General features: G+C 39.6%; 1 protein-coding gene across 1 annotated transcript in view; it reads right to left on the reverse strand.

The window, feature by feature from the left end:
* The window catches only part of atp2a2a (ATPase sarcoplasmic/endoplasmic reticulum Ca2+ transporting 2a), an 80,218-nt gene that overhangs the window by 8,529 nt on the left and 54,560 nt on the right, over positions 1 to 17,129 (reverse strand). Inside the window, exons 6-16 of the mRNA XM_062051547.1 lie at positions 16,689 to 16,769; positions 14,574 to 14,659; positions 14,031 to 14,495; positions 7,659 to 7,747; positions 7,469 to 7,571; positions 4,752 to 4,883; positions 4,565 to 4,684; positions 4,266 to 4,484; positions 3,842 to 4,177; positions 436 to 656; positions 134 to 336 (exon numbers count right to left, since the gene is read on the reverse strand). Coding sequence (XP_061907531.1) covers positions 134 to 336; positions 436 to 656; positions 3,842 to 4,177; positions 4,266 to 4,484; positions 4,565 to 4,684; positions 4,752 to 4,883; positions 7,469 to 7,571; positions 7,659 to 7,747; positions 14,031 to 14,495; positions 14,574 to 14,659; positions 16,689 to 16,769 — 2,055 coding nt within the window. The remainder of the gene's footprint in view (positions 1 to 133; positions 337 to 435; positions 657 to 3,841; positions 4,178 to 4,265; positions 4,485 to 4,564; positions 4,685 to 4,751; positions 4,884 to 7,468; positions 7,572 to 7,658; positions 7,748 to 14,030; positions 14,496 to 14,573; positions 14,660 to 16,688; positions 16,770 to 17,129) is intronic.

Here is a 17,129-nt window from a genome sequence, read left to right on the forward strand (position 1 = left end):
GTTGTCTTTGTAGCATATTCAACTGAATATGGGTTGAAAAGGATTTGCAAATCATTGTATTCCATTTATATTTACATCTAACACAATTTCCCAACTCATATGGAAACGGGGTTTGTACATTAAAGACACTCACCACCGATGGCCAAGTATCGGAAGAAGAGCCATCCAGAAATGAGGGGCTCTTTAGCGTTGCGAGGAGGCTTCTCCATGATGTCAAGGTCTGGTGGGTTGAAACCGAGGGCGGTCGCAGGCAGGCCGTCAGTCACCAGGTTGACCCAGAGCAGCTGAACTGGTATCAGTGCCTCAGGGAAGCCCAGTGCTGCAGTAAGAAAGATACTACAAAGAGAAGTCGCATCAGTTACACAACTTATACGCTGATGTGGGTGCACCATACAAAAATAAAACCGCTACTAATATGATCTACCATGAACTCACCAGACGACCTCTCCTACATTTGAAGAGATCAGGTATCTGATGAACTGCTTCATGTTGTTGTAAATAGCACGGCCTTCCTCAACCGCCGCCACGATAGAAGAGAAGTTGTCATCGGCGAGGACCATCTCGGAAGCCGACTTGGCCACGGCAGTGCCAGAGCCCATGGCGATGCCGATCTCTGCCTTCTTCAAGGCTGGGGCATCATTCACACCATCTCCCGTCTGTGGACAAACAATGTGTTCACATCACATCAAACCAATAAACACCACATGAATATACATGACATAAAACACAGTGTTCTGTATATAAACTGATCCCACAGATAGTCCCCTGTACTTCGACCACCACTTTACATGAATTAAGCTCACAGATAGGGGTGTAGCATGTATTCGTATTACAATTTGTTGGTACAGAGCCATTACTTCAGTACAAGTTCCCCATTGGTAGGTATTAAAGCGATAGAAAGGAAGTGTGCCTCGGTTCAAGTGTCCACATCAGTGTTTTTCAACCTTTTTTGAGCCAAGGCACATTTTTTTCATTAAAAAAATACAGAGGCACACCACCAGCAGAAAAGGTTAAAGAATTAGAAACTCCACCAGGTTGTTGTGCCTTATTTTGAGTTTGTTGTTGTTTCCTCTGTGTAGTGCTTTAGTTTCTGTCTTGCGCTGTTATTTTGGTGACCCTTCCCGTTTTGTTGGTGTTCTCCTGTAGCAGCTTCACGCCTTCCTTTGAGTGCTATTGCCCGCACCAGCTTTGTTTTCGCAATTAAGACTATTTAAGTTGTGCGTATGCTATCCTTCTTTGTGGGGACATTGTTGATAGTCATGTCATGTACCAATGTACTTTGTGGACGCCGTTACTGCTCCACACGCTGTAAGTTTTTGCTGTCGTCCAGCATTCCGTTTTTGTTTACTTTGTAGCCAGTTTAGTTTTACATTTGTTTTGCATAACCATTCCTATGCTTCAGTGCCTTTTCCTAGCGGGACTTGCCTTTTGTTCATTTTTGGTTTAAGCGTTACTTACCTTTTTACCTGCACGCCGTCTCCCGCTGTGCTCTGCATATTGGTATCACGACAAACCATCCTCGACGCGTTACGACTTCTACAAAGCAATGAACTACCTGCTGCCACCTACTGATATGCCGAGCTCTACACAGCACAGACATTAGACAACGGCACATTATTATAATTATTGATTTGCAAAAAATATTTTTTGGACCAATTAGGTGAAGTTGCATAATTTCCCACGGCACACCAGACAATATCTCACGGCACACTAGTAAACAAATGTGGTGCGACCCACTGCCTCCAGCCTTTGGCCAGTAGGGCTCATGACTAGCAAAAGTGCCAAAGAAAAGCAAACGCCAGGAGACTCTCTTCAGTTGTTAGTCTTCTATTTCGGAAAACTTTACCTTCCTGTGAAATACGTAAAACTGACAAATACAAGTGGTCGAGATGAATGCAGTGTGCCACTATGATTTAGTCAAAAACGGGAACAGTGCTACAAAGTTGAACTATTAGGGCTGCAAATCAGTGATTAATCAACTAAAGATAAAATAATTCACATTGTTCAGAATGTTACCGTTGCACTTTGTTTGCATCGTTGCACTTTCATTAAAAGAATAGCTGGGGTATCCAAAGTGCAGCCCAGTGGCAACTTTTGGCCTGGAGTTTTTTAAATTTATTTATTGGCCCTTAAAGGCCTATTGAAATGATTTTTTTTTTATTTAAACGGGGATAGCAGATCCATTCTGTGTCATACTTGATCATTTCACGATATTGCCATATTTTTGCTGAAAGGATTTAGTAGAGAACATCGACGATAAAGTTGAAACTTTTGGTCGCTGATAAAAAAAGCCTTGCCTGTACCGGAAGTAGCGTGACGTCGCAGGTTGAAAGGCTCCTCACATTTCCCCATTGTTTACACCAGCAGCGAGAGCGATTCGGACCAAGAAAGCGACGATTTCCCCATTAATTTGAGCCAGGATGAAAGATTCGTGGATGAGGAACGTGAGAGTGAAGGATTAGAGTGCAGTGCAGGACGTATCTTTTTTCGCTCTGACCGTAACTTAGGTACAAGCTGGCTCATTGGATTCCACACACTCTCCTTTTTCTACTGTGGATCACGGATTTGTATTTTAAACCACCTCGGATACTATATCCTCTTGAAAATGAGAGTCGAGAACGCGAAATGGACATTCACAGTGACTTTTATCTCCACGACAATACATCGGCGAAGCACTTTAGCTACGGAGCTAACGTGATAGCATCGTGCTTAAATGCATATAGAAACAAAATAAATAAACCCCTGACTGGAAGGATAGACAGAAGATCAACAATACTACCAAACCCTGGACCTGTAACCACACGGTTAATGCTGTACCGCCTGGCGAAGCCTAGCAATGCTGTTGCTAACGACGCCATTGAAGCTAACTTAGCTACGGGACCTCGACAGAGCTATGCTAAAAACATTAGCTCTCCACCTACGCCAGCCAGCCCTCATCTGCTCATCAACACCCGTGCTCACCTGCGTTCCAGCGATCGACGGCGCGACGAAGGACTTCACCTGATCATCGATGCGGTCGGCGGCCCGGAGACGGAGGAAGTCAAGGTGAGGACAGCGGTGTGGCGGTGGGCGTTGTAGCTTTCGACGACATCAGAGTCGGCAAGAAACATATTTCCCCAAAGTTACGTACGTGACATACACATAGCGACACGCACGTACGGGCAAGCGATCAAATGTTTGGAAGCCAAAGCTGTAGTCACAGTAGCGCGTCTGCTATCCAACTCAAAGTGCTCCTGGTTGTGTTGCTGCAGCCAGCCGCTAATACACCGATCCCACCTACAGCTTTCTTCTTTGCTGTCTCCATTGTTCATTAAACAAATTGCAAAAGATTCACCAACACAGATGTCCAGAATACTGTGGAATTTTGCGATGAAACAGAGATGTTTGTATTGGGATACAATGTGTCCGAATACTTCCGCTTCAACCATTGACGTCACGCGCAAACGTCATCATACATAGACGTTTTCAACCGGAAGTTTCCCGGGAAATTTAAAATTGCACTTTATAAGTCAACCCGGCCGTATTGGCATGTGTTGCAATGTTAAGATTTCATCATTGATGTATAAACTATCAGACTGCGTGGTCGGTAGTAGTGGCTTTCAGTAGGCCTTTAACATGATGTAAAAAACTTGTTTTAGCATTTTGGCTTTGACTGCACATTAGAACGATCCTGAAGATGTCTGCACTAGATGATCGAAGACAGACCAAGTTCAAAGTCCAGGTGAGAAGACTCGCAGTCATAAAGCTGAGCTTCTATCACATGACGAGCAGAACCAGGAGAAGTACCGTTACACCCCTAATACATATATATTTTTTATGAGCGATATTTGAGACTACGCACCATAGCAGTGATCTCATCAAATCCTTGAAGGAACTCGACGATCTTGGACTTGTGCGAAGGCTCAACGCGTGCAAAGCAGCGTGCGTGGGTCACGGCCTCACGTTGGATGTTGGGGGCGAGCTCGTCAAACTCTCGTCCGGTGTAGGCCATGTGCTCGACGTCGTCATCCTCCGAGAAGATGCCGATGCGGCGGCAGATGGCCACGGCCGTGCCCTTGTTGTCCCCGGTGATCATGATGACGCGGATGCCAGCCTGGCGACAGAGCTTGATGGACGCCGCTACCTCCGTTCTGGGTGGGTCCAGCATGCCGACACAGCCGACGAAGGTCAGATCGGACTGGAAACAAGAGAGCCAAGACAGAATATTTGGATTCTGCAGCCAAACGACGGACAAACTCCAATCTTACTTATCAACCAAGAATTACCTCGTATTCAGAGAATTTGGCGGTCTCGGTAAGTAACATATCCTCCATCTTAGGTGGGTTGTCCCGTGTGGCCAGAGCCAGACACCTCAGCGTATCACGGCCAGTGCCATAGTCACGGATCACGGACAGGATTTTTTCCTTTATACCTTTGCTGAGGGGAACTTTGCTGTTACCTACTCTGACATGGGTGCATCGCTCAATAACGCCCTCTGGTGCCCCCTGTGAGAGGGCATACGACAAATGTTTGTAGCACAGAAGACGACAAAGGCCTAGAAGAGATGTGCTAAATCATCGAATACCTTCACAAACATTTTGCCCAAGGAAGAACGGGATTTGTTGGGGGTGCAGTAGACAGACATGGACTTCCTGTCTCTTGAGAACTCCAGAGTGAACTCCTTTTTCATGAGCTGTTTGATCACCTGAACAAAAAAACAAGAAAAAGACTGAGAATGCCTGCAGTAGGCATAGTAAGTTGGTGTCACTCACAGAGTTGCAGGCGTTAGCTCTGTCGATCTTTGACAGGCTGTGGACTTCGGTGTCAAAGACATTCATTTTCTCCACCAGACAGGTCAGTGCCGTTTCTGTTGCCTCACCAACCTTTTCGAACACTCCTTTAACCTGAAACATCAAACATTTTGTAAGAATACGAACACAGTTTTTTTCTTTCTATAGACAATATTTCACTTATTACAGTTTTTGTGTGTCTGCATTGCAAAAACTGAAATTTAAGTAAGATTAAATATCTCAAATAAGGGTGATATTTGCTTATTTTCTATCTGATAAGATAATTTTTCTCACTAAGCAGATTTTATAATAAGAGTGTTTTACTTGTTTTAAGGGTTTTGGTCCTAAATTATCTCAATTACATTGAGTAAAACATGCTTGAAACTAGAATATCAACTGTTGCAAAGCTGTGTCATCAACTCTCACAAATATAAAACTACTTTTTTAAAGTAATAATTTCTTATTTCAAGCATGAAAAAAAAAAATCATGACTTTGACACAATTGAGTCTCATAATTAAAACAGATGACAGCCAAATGGACTTTGCTGTTTTATTTTCAATGAAACAATAGAAAATACGTACTCATATATTAGTACAGTTGTTATTAGTGAGAATATACTTATTTTAAGGTATTTTTGGGTTCATTGAGGTTAGCTAATTTGACTTGTTTTGGAAAGTCTTGACAAGCCAAATTTTCTTGCTCTATTGGCAGATAATTTTGCTTAGTTCAAATAAAATACCCCTCATTTTTGTATTTTTTTCCCGTTTTTGAACACTGACTTTTTGCAGTGTGAGAAAACGCAAAAACTCCCTGAACATTTAGTGGAACACATGTGAGCAACATCGGACGTGCACACTGTGGCCATACCAGTATAAACACCAGTTCCAAAACTGACTGAATAACGAGTTAAATGTTTTAATATATTAATAAATGACAGCAGTCATTTTCATGAGTTTCTATGTACCGGTACTAGTATTGTATGCCTTTCAGAGATCACATTTTGTTCCCCTTAAAACATTCTTATGTTGCACTATTAGATGTAAGCATGGGATAAAGTGTACATCACTGTAACTTTGTCTGTAAAATGTGTCTTAATTGGCATTTCTGTAATCTAGTAAGAACATTTCATGAGTAATATCCACACTGCAAAAAGTCGGTGTTCAAAAACAAGAAACAAAAATACAAAAAATAGGGGTATTTTATTTGAACTGAGTTAGGCGATAGTTTGGCCGGGGGTGCGACTTATACTCAGGAGCGACTTATGTGTGAAATTATTAACACATTACCGTAAAATATCAAATAATATTATTTAGCTCATTCCCGTAAGAGACTAGACCAGGGGTGGGCAACCCAAAATGTTGAAAGAGCCATATTGGACCAAAAATACAAAAACAAATCTGTCTGGAGCCGCAAAAAATTAAAAGCCATATTACATGTGTCATGAGATATAAATTTAATTAAGAGGACTTAAAGGAAACTAAATGACCTCAAATATAGCTACAAATGAGGCATAATGATGCAATATGTACATACAGCTAGCCTAAATAGCATGTTAGCATCGACTAGCTTGCAGTCATGCAGTGACCAAATATGTCTGATTAGCACTCCACACAAGTCAATAACATCAACAAAACTCACTTTGGTGCACTCATGCACAACGTTAAAAGTGTGATGGACAAAATGAGACAGAAAAAGAAGTGGCATAAAACACGTCCTAGAAAGTCAGGGAAAGTTATACATGTAAACAAACTATAAGGTGTGTTCAAGGACCGCCAAAATAAGTAGGACAAAACGGCGCTCGCCAAATACTCGAATCAGTGAAGCATGTTTAATATAAACAGTGTGATTTATAACAATTGGGGAGGTTTGTGTCATGTTTGTCCTCCTACAGAAACCATACTAAAACAAAAAAATAGATTTTTTTCCCCCCTCATCTTTTTCCATTCTTCATACATTTTTGAAAAATCTCCAGAGAGCCACTAGGGCGGCGCTAAAGAGCCGCATGCGGCTCTAGAGCCGCGGGTTGCCGACCCCCGGACTAGACGTATAAGATTTCATGGGATTTAGCGATTAGGAGTGACAGATTGTTTGGTAAACGTATAGCATGTTCTATATGTTATAGTTATTTGAATGACTCTTACCATAATATGTTACGTTAACATACCAGGCACGTTCTCAGTTGGTTATTTATGCCTCATATAACGTACACTTATTCAGCCTGTTGTTCACTATTCTTTATTTATTTTAAATTGCCTTTCAAATGTCTATTCTTGGTGTTGGCTTTTATCAATACATTTCCCCAAAAAATGCGACTTATACTCCAGTGCGACTTATATATGTTTTTTTCCTTCTTTATTATCCATTTTCGGCCGTTGCGAATTATACTCCGGAGCGACTTATACTCCGAAAAATATGGTAATTGTTCTTCTGATGCCTGTAATCTTTATTTACCAGTAATATTTATTGCCAGTTAATGAAACCTTGCTTGCTAAGAAGCTACCTGCGGTTCAAACGAATGCCTTCACTAACCCACAGTATAGGAACTTGCTTAACACTTAAAAATATCAACACAATCAATACATAACAAGAGTACTGGAACCATTCATAAATGTGTGTCACGTCTTTACCCCTTTTAATTATCTAGATTTGAATGACAAAAAAAAATACAATAATAAAACAAGTGGAGTGAATTACAGACCTCATTGAAGTCCAGGGATGAGTCATTACACAGGGCACAGATGGTGGCCAGTTCAACCAGGGCATCATACTGGGAGGATTTCACTGGTTTACCATCCTGGTATCTTCAGAAATGTAAAGAATTTCATCACCACAAATTCTCCAATCGACTTTCCATGTCCATTAATTGTTGTTCGCCTTATAATACTCACACGTCTCCCTCAGGTGCGTAGGTAGAACCTGTGATGGTAAACTCTGTCAGCGAGAAGCTGTCACCTTCAGCTTTGTTGACGATGAACATCTGAGGATTAAAATACATTTTACCATCACGACAAAGCAGCATTTGAACAAATGAGTGTTGAAGACAGCAGGTGGCAGCAGAAGCCATAGAAAAATCCCAAACGGGCTTTAATAAGCAGAGCTCGTTTTAGCATGTCTCCTTTGGAGTGTTTAGTTCCACCCCTCGTGTAAACACACAGTCCCGTGCCAGAGTCCCCATGGAAGGAGAGATGTTCTGCCTTAAAGCAAGAAACGCTGGTGCCAGGCTTCTTCACAAGGGAAGTTGTTTGTCTTCCTGCTCACGCACACATTACACTAACATTGAAGAGATAACAATAAAGTGATTACAATAACTAATGGCAGCAACGTGGCTCAGGAGAAAATAACTGATTAAGGATACGAATAGAAACATGATGTAGAATAGTCCTTTTTTGATCCAACCTGATAAACAGGTAGAGTAGAGAGTTATTTTTACCCATCCAAGGATGAAGCCAAGGCCACACATTTCTAATTGAATGTTAACAGGATGTTACGTACCGTATTTTTCGGACTATAAGTCGCAGTTTTTTTTTCATAGTTTATCCGGGGGTGCGACTTATACTCTGGAGTGACTTATGTGTGAAATTATTAACACATTAGCGTAAAATATCAAATAATATTATTTAGCTCATTCACGTAAGAGACTAGACGTATAAGATTTCATGGGATTTAGCGATTAGGAGTGACAGATTGTTTGGTAAACGTATAGCATGTTCTATATGTTATAGTTACCGTAATTTCCGGACTATAAGCCGCTACTTTTTCCCCTCGTTCTGGTCCCTGCGGCTTATACAAGGGTGCGGCTTATTTACGGCCTGTTCTTCTCCGACACCGACGAAGAGGATTTCGGTGGTTTTAGTATGCAGTAGGAAGACGATGACACAATGATTAAACACTGACTTTTCATATACCGGTAGGCTGGTTATTTTGATAACGTACAGGCGAGCACTTTGTATTACTTTGCACCGTTGTATTATTTGTACTCTGCACGAATGCTGTTCGCCATGTCAAAGATGTGAAAGTTTGATTGAATGATTGAAAGATTTATTGTTAATAAATGGGACGCTTTGCGTTCCCAAACAGTCATCTCTGTCCCGACAATCCCCTCCGTGGTAGCAGGAACCCCTATATACTACGCTAATTACACATCAAAACCCTGCGGCTTATAGTCGGGTGCGGCTTATATATGGAGCAATCTGTATTTTCCCCTAAATTTAGCTGGTGCGGCTTATAGTCAGGTGCGGCTTATATATGGAGCAATCTGTATTTTCCCCTAAATTTAGCTGGTGCGGCTTATAGTCGGGTGCGGCTTATATATGGAGCAATCTGTATTTTCCCCTAAATTTAGCTGGTGCGGCTTATAGTCAGGTGCGGCTTATAGTCCGGAAATTACGGTATTTGAATGACTCTTACCATAATATGTTACGTTAACATACCAGGCACGTTCTCAGTTGGTTATTTATGCCTCATATAACGTACACTTATTCAGCCTGTTGTTCACTATTCTTTATTTATTTTTCTTTCTTTAGTTTATTTCGAACATGAACACACTTACATCTTAATACGTCACACAATTTCATATTATTTCATTTTACATCATGCCCGAAAAGGAGTAGGAAGAAGCAAAGGTTATTTAATCCTACCCCTTTCCCACTTCAAAGCGTTTACAATGATATAGAATCATTTACTGACCTTTTTATATAATAAAATAACATCTATGAATGAGTATACACAACAGTTTCATAATATGTAATTAATTAATTCAGTCATTATTAACATACTGAGATGAAGAATATCTTATTTTTAATAAGGTTACAAGTATTTCTCATAATTCTTCTTCTTTGTACTTTGTAAGCACTATTATTTTGAACAACCTCTTAAACTGGATCATATCAGTACAATTTTTAACTTCTTTGCTTAATCCATTCCATAATTTGATTCCACATACTGTAAAAGTTTTAAGTGTTGTACGTGCATACACATGTTTTAAATTATTTTTTCCTCTAAGGTTATATTTCTCTTTAGTTGAGAAGAATTGTTGTACATTCTTTGGTAGCAGGTTATATATTGCTTTGTACATCATTTTAGCTGTTTGCAATTTTACCAAATCACCAAACTTAAATATTTTTGACTTAATAAATAAAGGGTTTGTATCTTCTCTATGTCCAACATTATGTATTATTCTAACTGATCTTTTTTGTAACATGGTTAGCGAATGTAGCGCACATTTGTAGTTATTTCCCCATATTTCTGCACAATAACTATTCTTTATTTATTTTAAATTGCCTTTCAAATGTCTATTCTTGGTGTTGGGTTTTATCAAATACATTTCCCCCAAAAATGCGACTTATACTCCAGTGCGACTTATGTTTTTTTCTTCTTTATTATGCATTTTCGGGCGGTGCGACTTATACTCCAGAGCGACTTATACTCCGAAAAATACCGTATATTGTTTTTTTTTAATAGAAACGTACAATGATTAAATGTGTGCTTGTAAATATTCTTATTCATGCAGATCATTGTATTTCTAGGGTATTGAATCAATCGCAACTGGACTGTTCAGATTGTCTTGAAATTAGGGGTTGTAACTAGAGATGTCCGATAATGGCTTTTTTGCCGATATCCCGATACTGTCCAACTCTTAATTACCGATTCCAATATCAACCGATACCGATATATACAGTCGTGGAATTAACACATTATTATGCCTAATTTTGTTGTGATGCTCCGCTGGATGCATTAAACAATGTAACTTTATTTATTTATTATTTATTTATATTAATTAATTAATTTATTTATTTATAACTTTACCACAAATTGATTAATGTGGACCCCGACTTAAACAAGTTGAAACACTTATTCAGGTGTTACCATTTAGTGGTCAATTGTACGGAATATGTACTGTGCAATCTACTAATACAAGTTTCAATCAATCAATCAAAAACAAGGTTTTCCAAAATAAGAGAACAACTTCAACTCCAGTTATGGAAAAAAGTGCCAACATGGCACTGCCATATTTATTATTGACGTTTTTAACATGCCTCAAAACAGCAGCTTGGAATTTGGGACATGCTCTCCCTGAGATAATCCTGATACCCACTACAACTATGGGAAATACTATACTTTGACTTTCACAAAGTGCATTATTTTTTTTTAAACATGCCTCAAAACAACAGCTACAAAAACAATGAAGGCACACAGCTTTAGTCCAGAGTGCCTACGTCCGTGTTTTACCGGATATGTACCGCTCCGTACAGCGGCGTTTTAAAAAGTCATTAATTTTACTTTCTGAAACCGATACAGATAATTTCCGATATTACATTTTAAAGCATTTATCGGCCGATAGTATCGGACATCTCTAGTTGTAACAATTCATTTTAACAACGATTCAATTTGATTCGATATTTGTGGTTGCCCGATAGGATCCAGAGACGATGTCATTTAAAAAAAAAAAAAAAAGATCCCAAACGATTCAGTAACTTTTGAGCAAAAAATTAATAAAATCTACCAGTGTAACTGTGAAATAAATTGTGGATACTGGACACTATTTTTCGGTGTATAAGTCGCTCCGGAGTATAAGTCGCACCGGCTGAAAATGCATAATAAAGAAGGAAAAAAACATGTATAAGTCGCACTGGAGTGTAAGTCGCATTTTATGGGGAAATTTATTTGATAAAAGCCAACACCAAGAATAGACATTTGAAAGGCAATTTAAAATAAATAAAGAATAGTGAACAACAGGCTGAATAAGTGTACGTTATATGAGGCATAAATAACCAACTGAGAACGTGCCTGGTATGTTAACGTAACATATTATGGTAAGAGTCATTCAAATAACTATAACATATAGAACATGCTATACGTTTACCAAACAATCTGTCACTCCTAATCCCATGAAATCTTATACGTCTAGTCTCTTACGTGAATGAGCTAAATAATATTATTTGATATTTTACGGTAATGTGTTAATAATTTCACACATAAGTCGCTCCTGAGTATAAGTCGCACCCCCGGACAAACTATGAAAAAAACTGAGACTTATAGTCCGAAAAATACGGTAAACAACTAATGGCCAATGCATTCACATCTCATGTGAATATGGTGCAACTAACACTTTAGGTTGAATTAACAAGGAGGAAACATATTCTGCGCATAATTTTCAATATTCAAGCAATTTTCAATAAAAGTACAGCAACCAACATTTTAACAGTAGATGTACCTGCTAAATAAAAGTTCCCCGACCGGGTCATACATGACCTTTTCTCCGCCCTGACGTCGCCGATGACAGACAGCGTCCCAGGTGTGCGGAAGCACACGCTTCCTAATTTCCATAGCCTCCTTGATCCATCTCCTATATTTGTTTTTGATTAAATGACTTCTGCTTGTGCTTTGGAAGTCGGTGAGTCCGCGTAATTTGTCCCACTGTCACCTCCGTTGTGTCAGTCACATCTTTTGTGGCTTGAAGTTCCGTTGCGGCTTTATATTATTGTGTTGTGTCGTTTTTCTTTATTGCGGCTTTTGTAATCGTGCTGTAGCTGAAAGTTGTAATCAATGATATGGTCTTGTGGTGTTTGCAGTTTTTGCACTAGTTATGAAATTTCTCGACCACCGTAGATATCCGCCATTTATGTTTTGATGACGTCACAGATTTAATGCCTTTATTTGTAAAAGTGCCAAACTTCACATAAAGTCTGCCGTTCTTTAATCCAATGTTTTCCTTGTTCTAGAACCGATAAAATAGATCGATTCCCTTTTAAAACGATTTTGGATTGATACCGATCCCTTGGAAGGCAAACTTGCCGAGCACCGATCAATATACTTAAAATTTAGGAATATAAATTGATCTATTGATCTATCGATCAATCAATACAACCCTACTAAAAACAACACTTTTGAGAGGCCATTGTATCTTAACTGTCTTTTAGCACCACAATAGAGTGAATCCAGGACATCCCAGAACACGCTAGTCAGGTTACTTCTAGACCTCCACCCCAGATCACACCTCACTCCTACCCATTTCTCCAAAGTGGGCTGGCTCAGGGTGGAGGACAGAGTAAAACAACTTGCACTGAGCCTAGTCTATAAAATCCGCTACACCTCCCTGATACCGAATTACATGTCAAACTACTTCCATAACGTAAATGACCGACATAACCACAACACCAGGGGGAGCTCCACAAACCACGTTAAACCCAGATTCCCATCTAACAAAAGGTCTTAACTCATTCTCCTTCTATGCCACATCAATATGGAATGCACTCCCAACAGGTGTAAAAGAAAGTGCATCTCTATCCTCCTTCAAAACAGCACTAAAACAACACTTTTCAGGCAACTTCAACCCTTGACTAACACCCTCCCCCCTCCACCTCCCCGGATTGTAAATAACCAAATGTAAATAATCAAATGTATTTCTAATGTGTATACTTGTTCTTATTCTATCTGAACTCACTATGTTCTCTGTACATATCCTACCAAGTCAGACCTACACGGTTTCAATGTCCATTTCTCTGATGATACAATTGTTGATGACTGAAGTGCTGATATCAACCAAACCCTCCACATCCCACCCCCCGGATTGTAAATAATGTAAATAATTCAATGTATATACTCTGATGATTGATTTGTGTGATGACTGTATTATGATGATAGTACATATTTGTACCATGAATTGATTTACGTGGACCCCGACTCAAACAAGTTGAAAAAATTATTCGGGTGTTACCATTTAGTGGTCAATTGTACGGAATATGTACTGTACTGTGCAATCTACTAATAAAAGTTATAATCAATCAATCAATCAATCAAAAAACCATTCTTGCGGGAGGGATGTTGTGACCTGTCATAACCTTAAAAATATAAATGGTCTAAGTCCGAGGGCTTGGAAGCAGGTAAAACATCTCAGGACAAAATCGAAATTGTACATTTGCAAAAGAGTCAGTGCCTTGATTTGTAATTTAAGATCATGTGAATTATTGAGCAGGCCAAAAAGAGTTTTAAACTGAAATAAATGGCAATTTCAACATGACATGCTTATTTCAAAGAGGCTACACATTGGCTGCTTTACAACTTGATGACGCAAGGTCAGTTACACAACAGGTACAAGTCTTCCAACGGCTTAATGTAAGTAAAGAAACTCCCCCATGCTGCCTTCAAGCTACACAACCTGAAAACATGGTCACAAAAGAACGGTGTTTGCACAGAGCAAGCATCTGTCACCCTATTCAAACAACTACCGAGAAGGCAGTGCAATATTGCGTGAGACTTACCCTGCAGACAGACATTTGATTGGTGGTCAGAGTTCCGGTCTTGTCAGAACAAATGACAGATGTGCAGCCCAGTGTTTCCACAGAGGGCAAACTTCGGACAATGGCATTTTTCTTGGCCATGCGGCGGGTGCCCAGAGCCAAACAGGTGGTGATGACAGCAGGGAGACCTTCAGGGATGGCAGCCACAGCCAGTGCCACGGCAATCTTGAAATAGTAGACAGCCCCGCGGATCCACGAGCCTCCGTGCACGGGGTCATTGAAATGGCCGATGTTGATGATCCATACCGCAATGCAAATGAGGGAAATGACCTTGGACAGCTGTTCGCCAAACTCATCCAATTTCTGTTGCAAGGGTGTCTTGTCCTGCTCAGTGGCCGCCATCTCATCACGGATCTTACCGATCTCTGTGTTGACACCTGTGGCCACAGCCACACCCACAGCCTTCCCAGCAGCAATGTTGGTACCCTGAAATAAGAAAGAATATATTTTCCCCCAGGATTTTGACTTGTAAAACAAACAATGGTCGGTAAAAACTAGACTTACAGAGAAGAGCATGTTCTTCTTGTCTTGATTGACAGCACGAGGGTCGGGCACAGGGTCTGTGTGTTTGATGACCGAGACAGACTCCCCTGCAAAAGACAAAGTGTCACGTTAAGACAGCAGAGAAGATGACGATCTCAGATTCATACTGTGCTCACTTGATATAATCTTGTATTTTACTAAAACTGTTTTATTTTTATATGTTGCAGAACATGCTAAACTGATAACTAATCATACTTTATTTCTCTTTCATTTATGCTTTTTTTTTTGTGTTACTGTTGTGTTATGTAAATATTCTTATTCATCCAGGTCATTGTATTCTCAGTAGGGATTATGTTCGAAACCGGTTCTCCCGGTTGTTCGATAAGAAAAGAACAGTCAGATAAGAAAATAACCGATTCCATGGACTCAAATCCCTTTTTGAGAACAGGTTCCCGTTATCGAGGCCACTATAGTAAAAAAAAAAAAAAAAGTTGGTTCTTTATTCGAATCCCTGGGAACGAATCCCGTCCCACAAGAAATGCCCTGTGGGACATCACAGGAAATGACGTAGCTCAGTCATTAGACTGAGCTACACAAGCAGCAAAAATAATGGACCGGAAAAAACGCCTCAAGGCATGGCTATTCACCTATAGCAGGGGTCGGCAACCCGCGGCTCTAGAGCCGCATGCGGCTCTTTAGCGCCGACCTAGTGGTTCTCTGGAACTTTTTCAAAAATGTATGAGAAATGGAAAAAGATGAGCGGAAAAAAAATTTTTTTTTGTTTTAATATGGTTTCTGTAGGAGGACAAACATAACACAAACCTCCCTAATTGTTATAAAGCACACTGTTTATATTAAACATGCTTCACTGATAGAGTATTTGGCGAGCGCCGTTTTGTCCTATTAATTTTGGCGGTCCTTGAACTCACCTTAGTTTGTTTACATGTATAACTTTCTCCGACCATCTAGCACGCGTTTTATGCCACTTCTTTTTCTGTCTCATTTTGTCCAACAAACTTTTAACAATGTGCATGAATGCACAAAGGTGAGTTTTGTTGATGTTATTGACTTGTGTGGAGTGCTAATCAGGCATATTTGGTCACTGAATGACTGCAAGCTAATCGATGCTAACATGCTATTTAGGCTAGCTGTACGTACATATCGCATCATTATGCCTCATTTGTAGCTATATTTGAGCTCATTCAGTTTCCTTTAAGTCCTCTTAATTCAATTTATATCTCATGACACACTATCTGTATGTAATATGGCTTTAAATTTTTTGCGGCTCCAGACAGATTTGTTTTTGTATTTTTGGTCCAATATGGCTCTTTCAACATTTTGGGTTGCCGACCCCTGACCTATAGTGATCACAGAGACAGGTTGTTTTTGTGTTACTGTATATATTTGTTTTTCTGAAAAATCCCACTTAATATACTTTGGGTAACAACAGTCAATATTTATTTATTTTATTTTTTTAGGGGGGTAACAGTCAATATTTTTTTATTTAATTAATTGTACTTTTTTCTTATAAAATAAAAGTGAGCTTTTGTTAAGCCAAATATTGTGTTTTTTTTCCATGTACAACAACCTATCTGGATTCGATAAGAGAATCGATAAGGAATCGGTTCGATAAGAGGATTCGATAATGGGCTCGAACTCTTATCATTACTTATCAAACATCATCCCTAATTCTCAGGGCATTGAACCAATCGCAATTGGACTAATCAGGTTGTCTTAGAAGTTATTTAATTTCGCCTCTCATTCGAGAAGGCTTTGCCAGTTCATGCTCAAAAACTGGATACGACAGCTTTAGACTGAACAGTCCAATCACGATCAATTTAATGCCCTAGGATTACCGGAACCTAAATTTCCCTGAGGGCAGACACCAATGGATCAATAAAATTCTATTTAATCTAGTCTAAACTGATCATGATTGTGACTATGCTCTTATTTCTATTGAAAAAGCTGCATGTGTTTGAATGTACACTGTCTTGAACATTTTCAGAATAGAGTTTTAAATTGTATACGTTTCCTTCCTCAGATCGAAAGAACTAACCAGGTGGCGGTAAACAAAATTTAGGTTGGATATAGATTTCAACACATACCTGGCTTAATGAAAGCTGTTTATCGACTTACCAGTGAGAATGGACTGGTCAACCCTCAAGGTTGTTGATTTGATTGAACAGATACGGATGTCAGCAGGCACTTTATCGCCAACTGTAACCAAACAAAACATGTCAGCATAAAAAACATCAGGCACAGGTTCCCAAGTGAAAATAATCACTAATAGTGTTATTGTATGTGTGCACAAAGTCATTCTAAATGAACATTTAGTTGCTGTGAGCTTAAAATCAGCATGTATAAACTTGGCGGTGTAATCTATAGATGAAGCAGAGCAAAGAAAAGAAGAGTGTTGTCACAAGGTCGTAGGACTGTGCTGACATCCCTGTAGGAAAGGAGAAAGAGACAAAAAAAGAGGAGGAAATGGAAGACTTGTGTGCCATATATGGGTTGTCTCAGAGGAAAAGACCAAATAGGATACATCGGAATTGTGGTGACCCAATTCAGCTACGTAAC

Source organism: Entelurus aequoreus, linkage group LG06 (genome assembly GCF_033978785.1).
Source record: "Entelurus aequoreus isolate RoL-2023_Sb linkage group LG06, RoL_Eaeq_v1.1, whole genome shotgun sequence".
NCBI lineage: Eukaryota > Metazoa > Chordata > Actinopteri > Syngnathiformes > Syngnathidae > Entelurus > Entelurus aequoreus.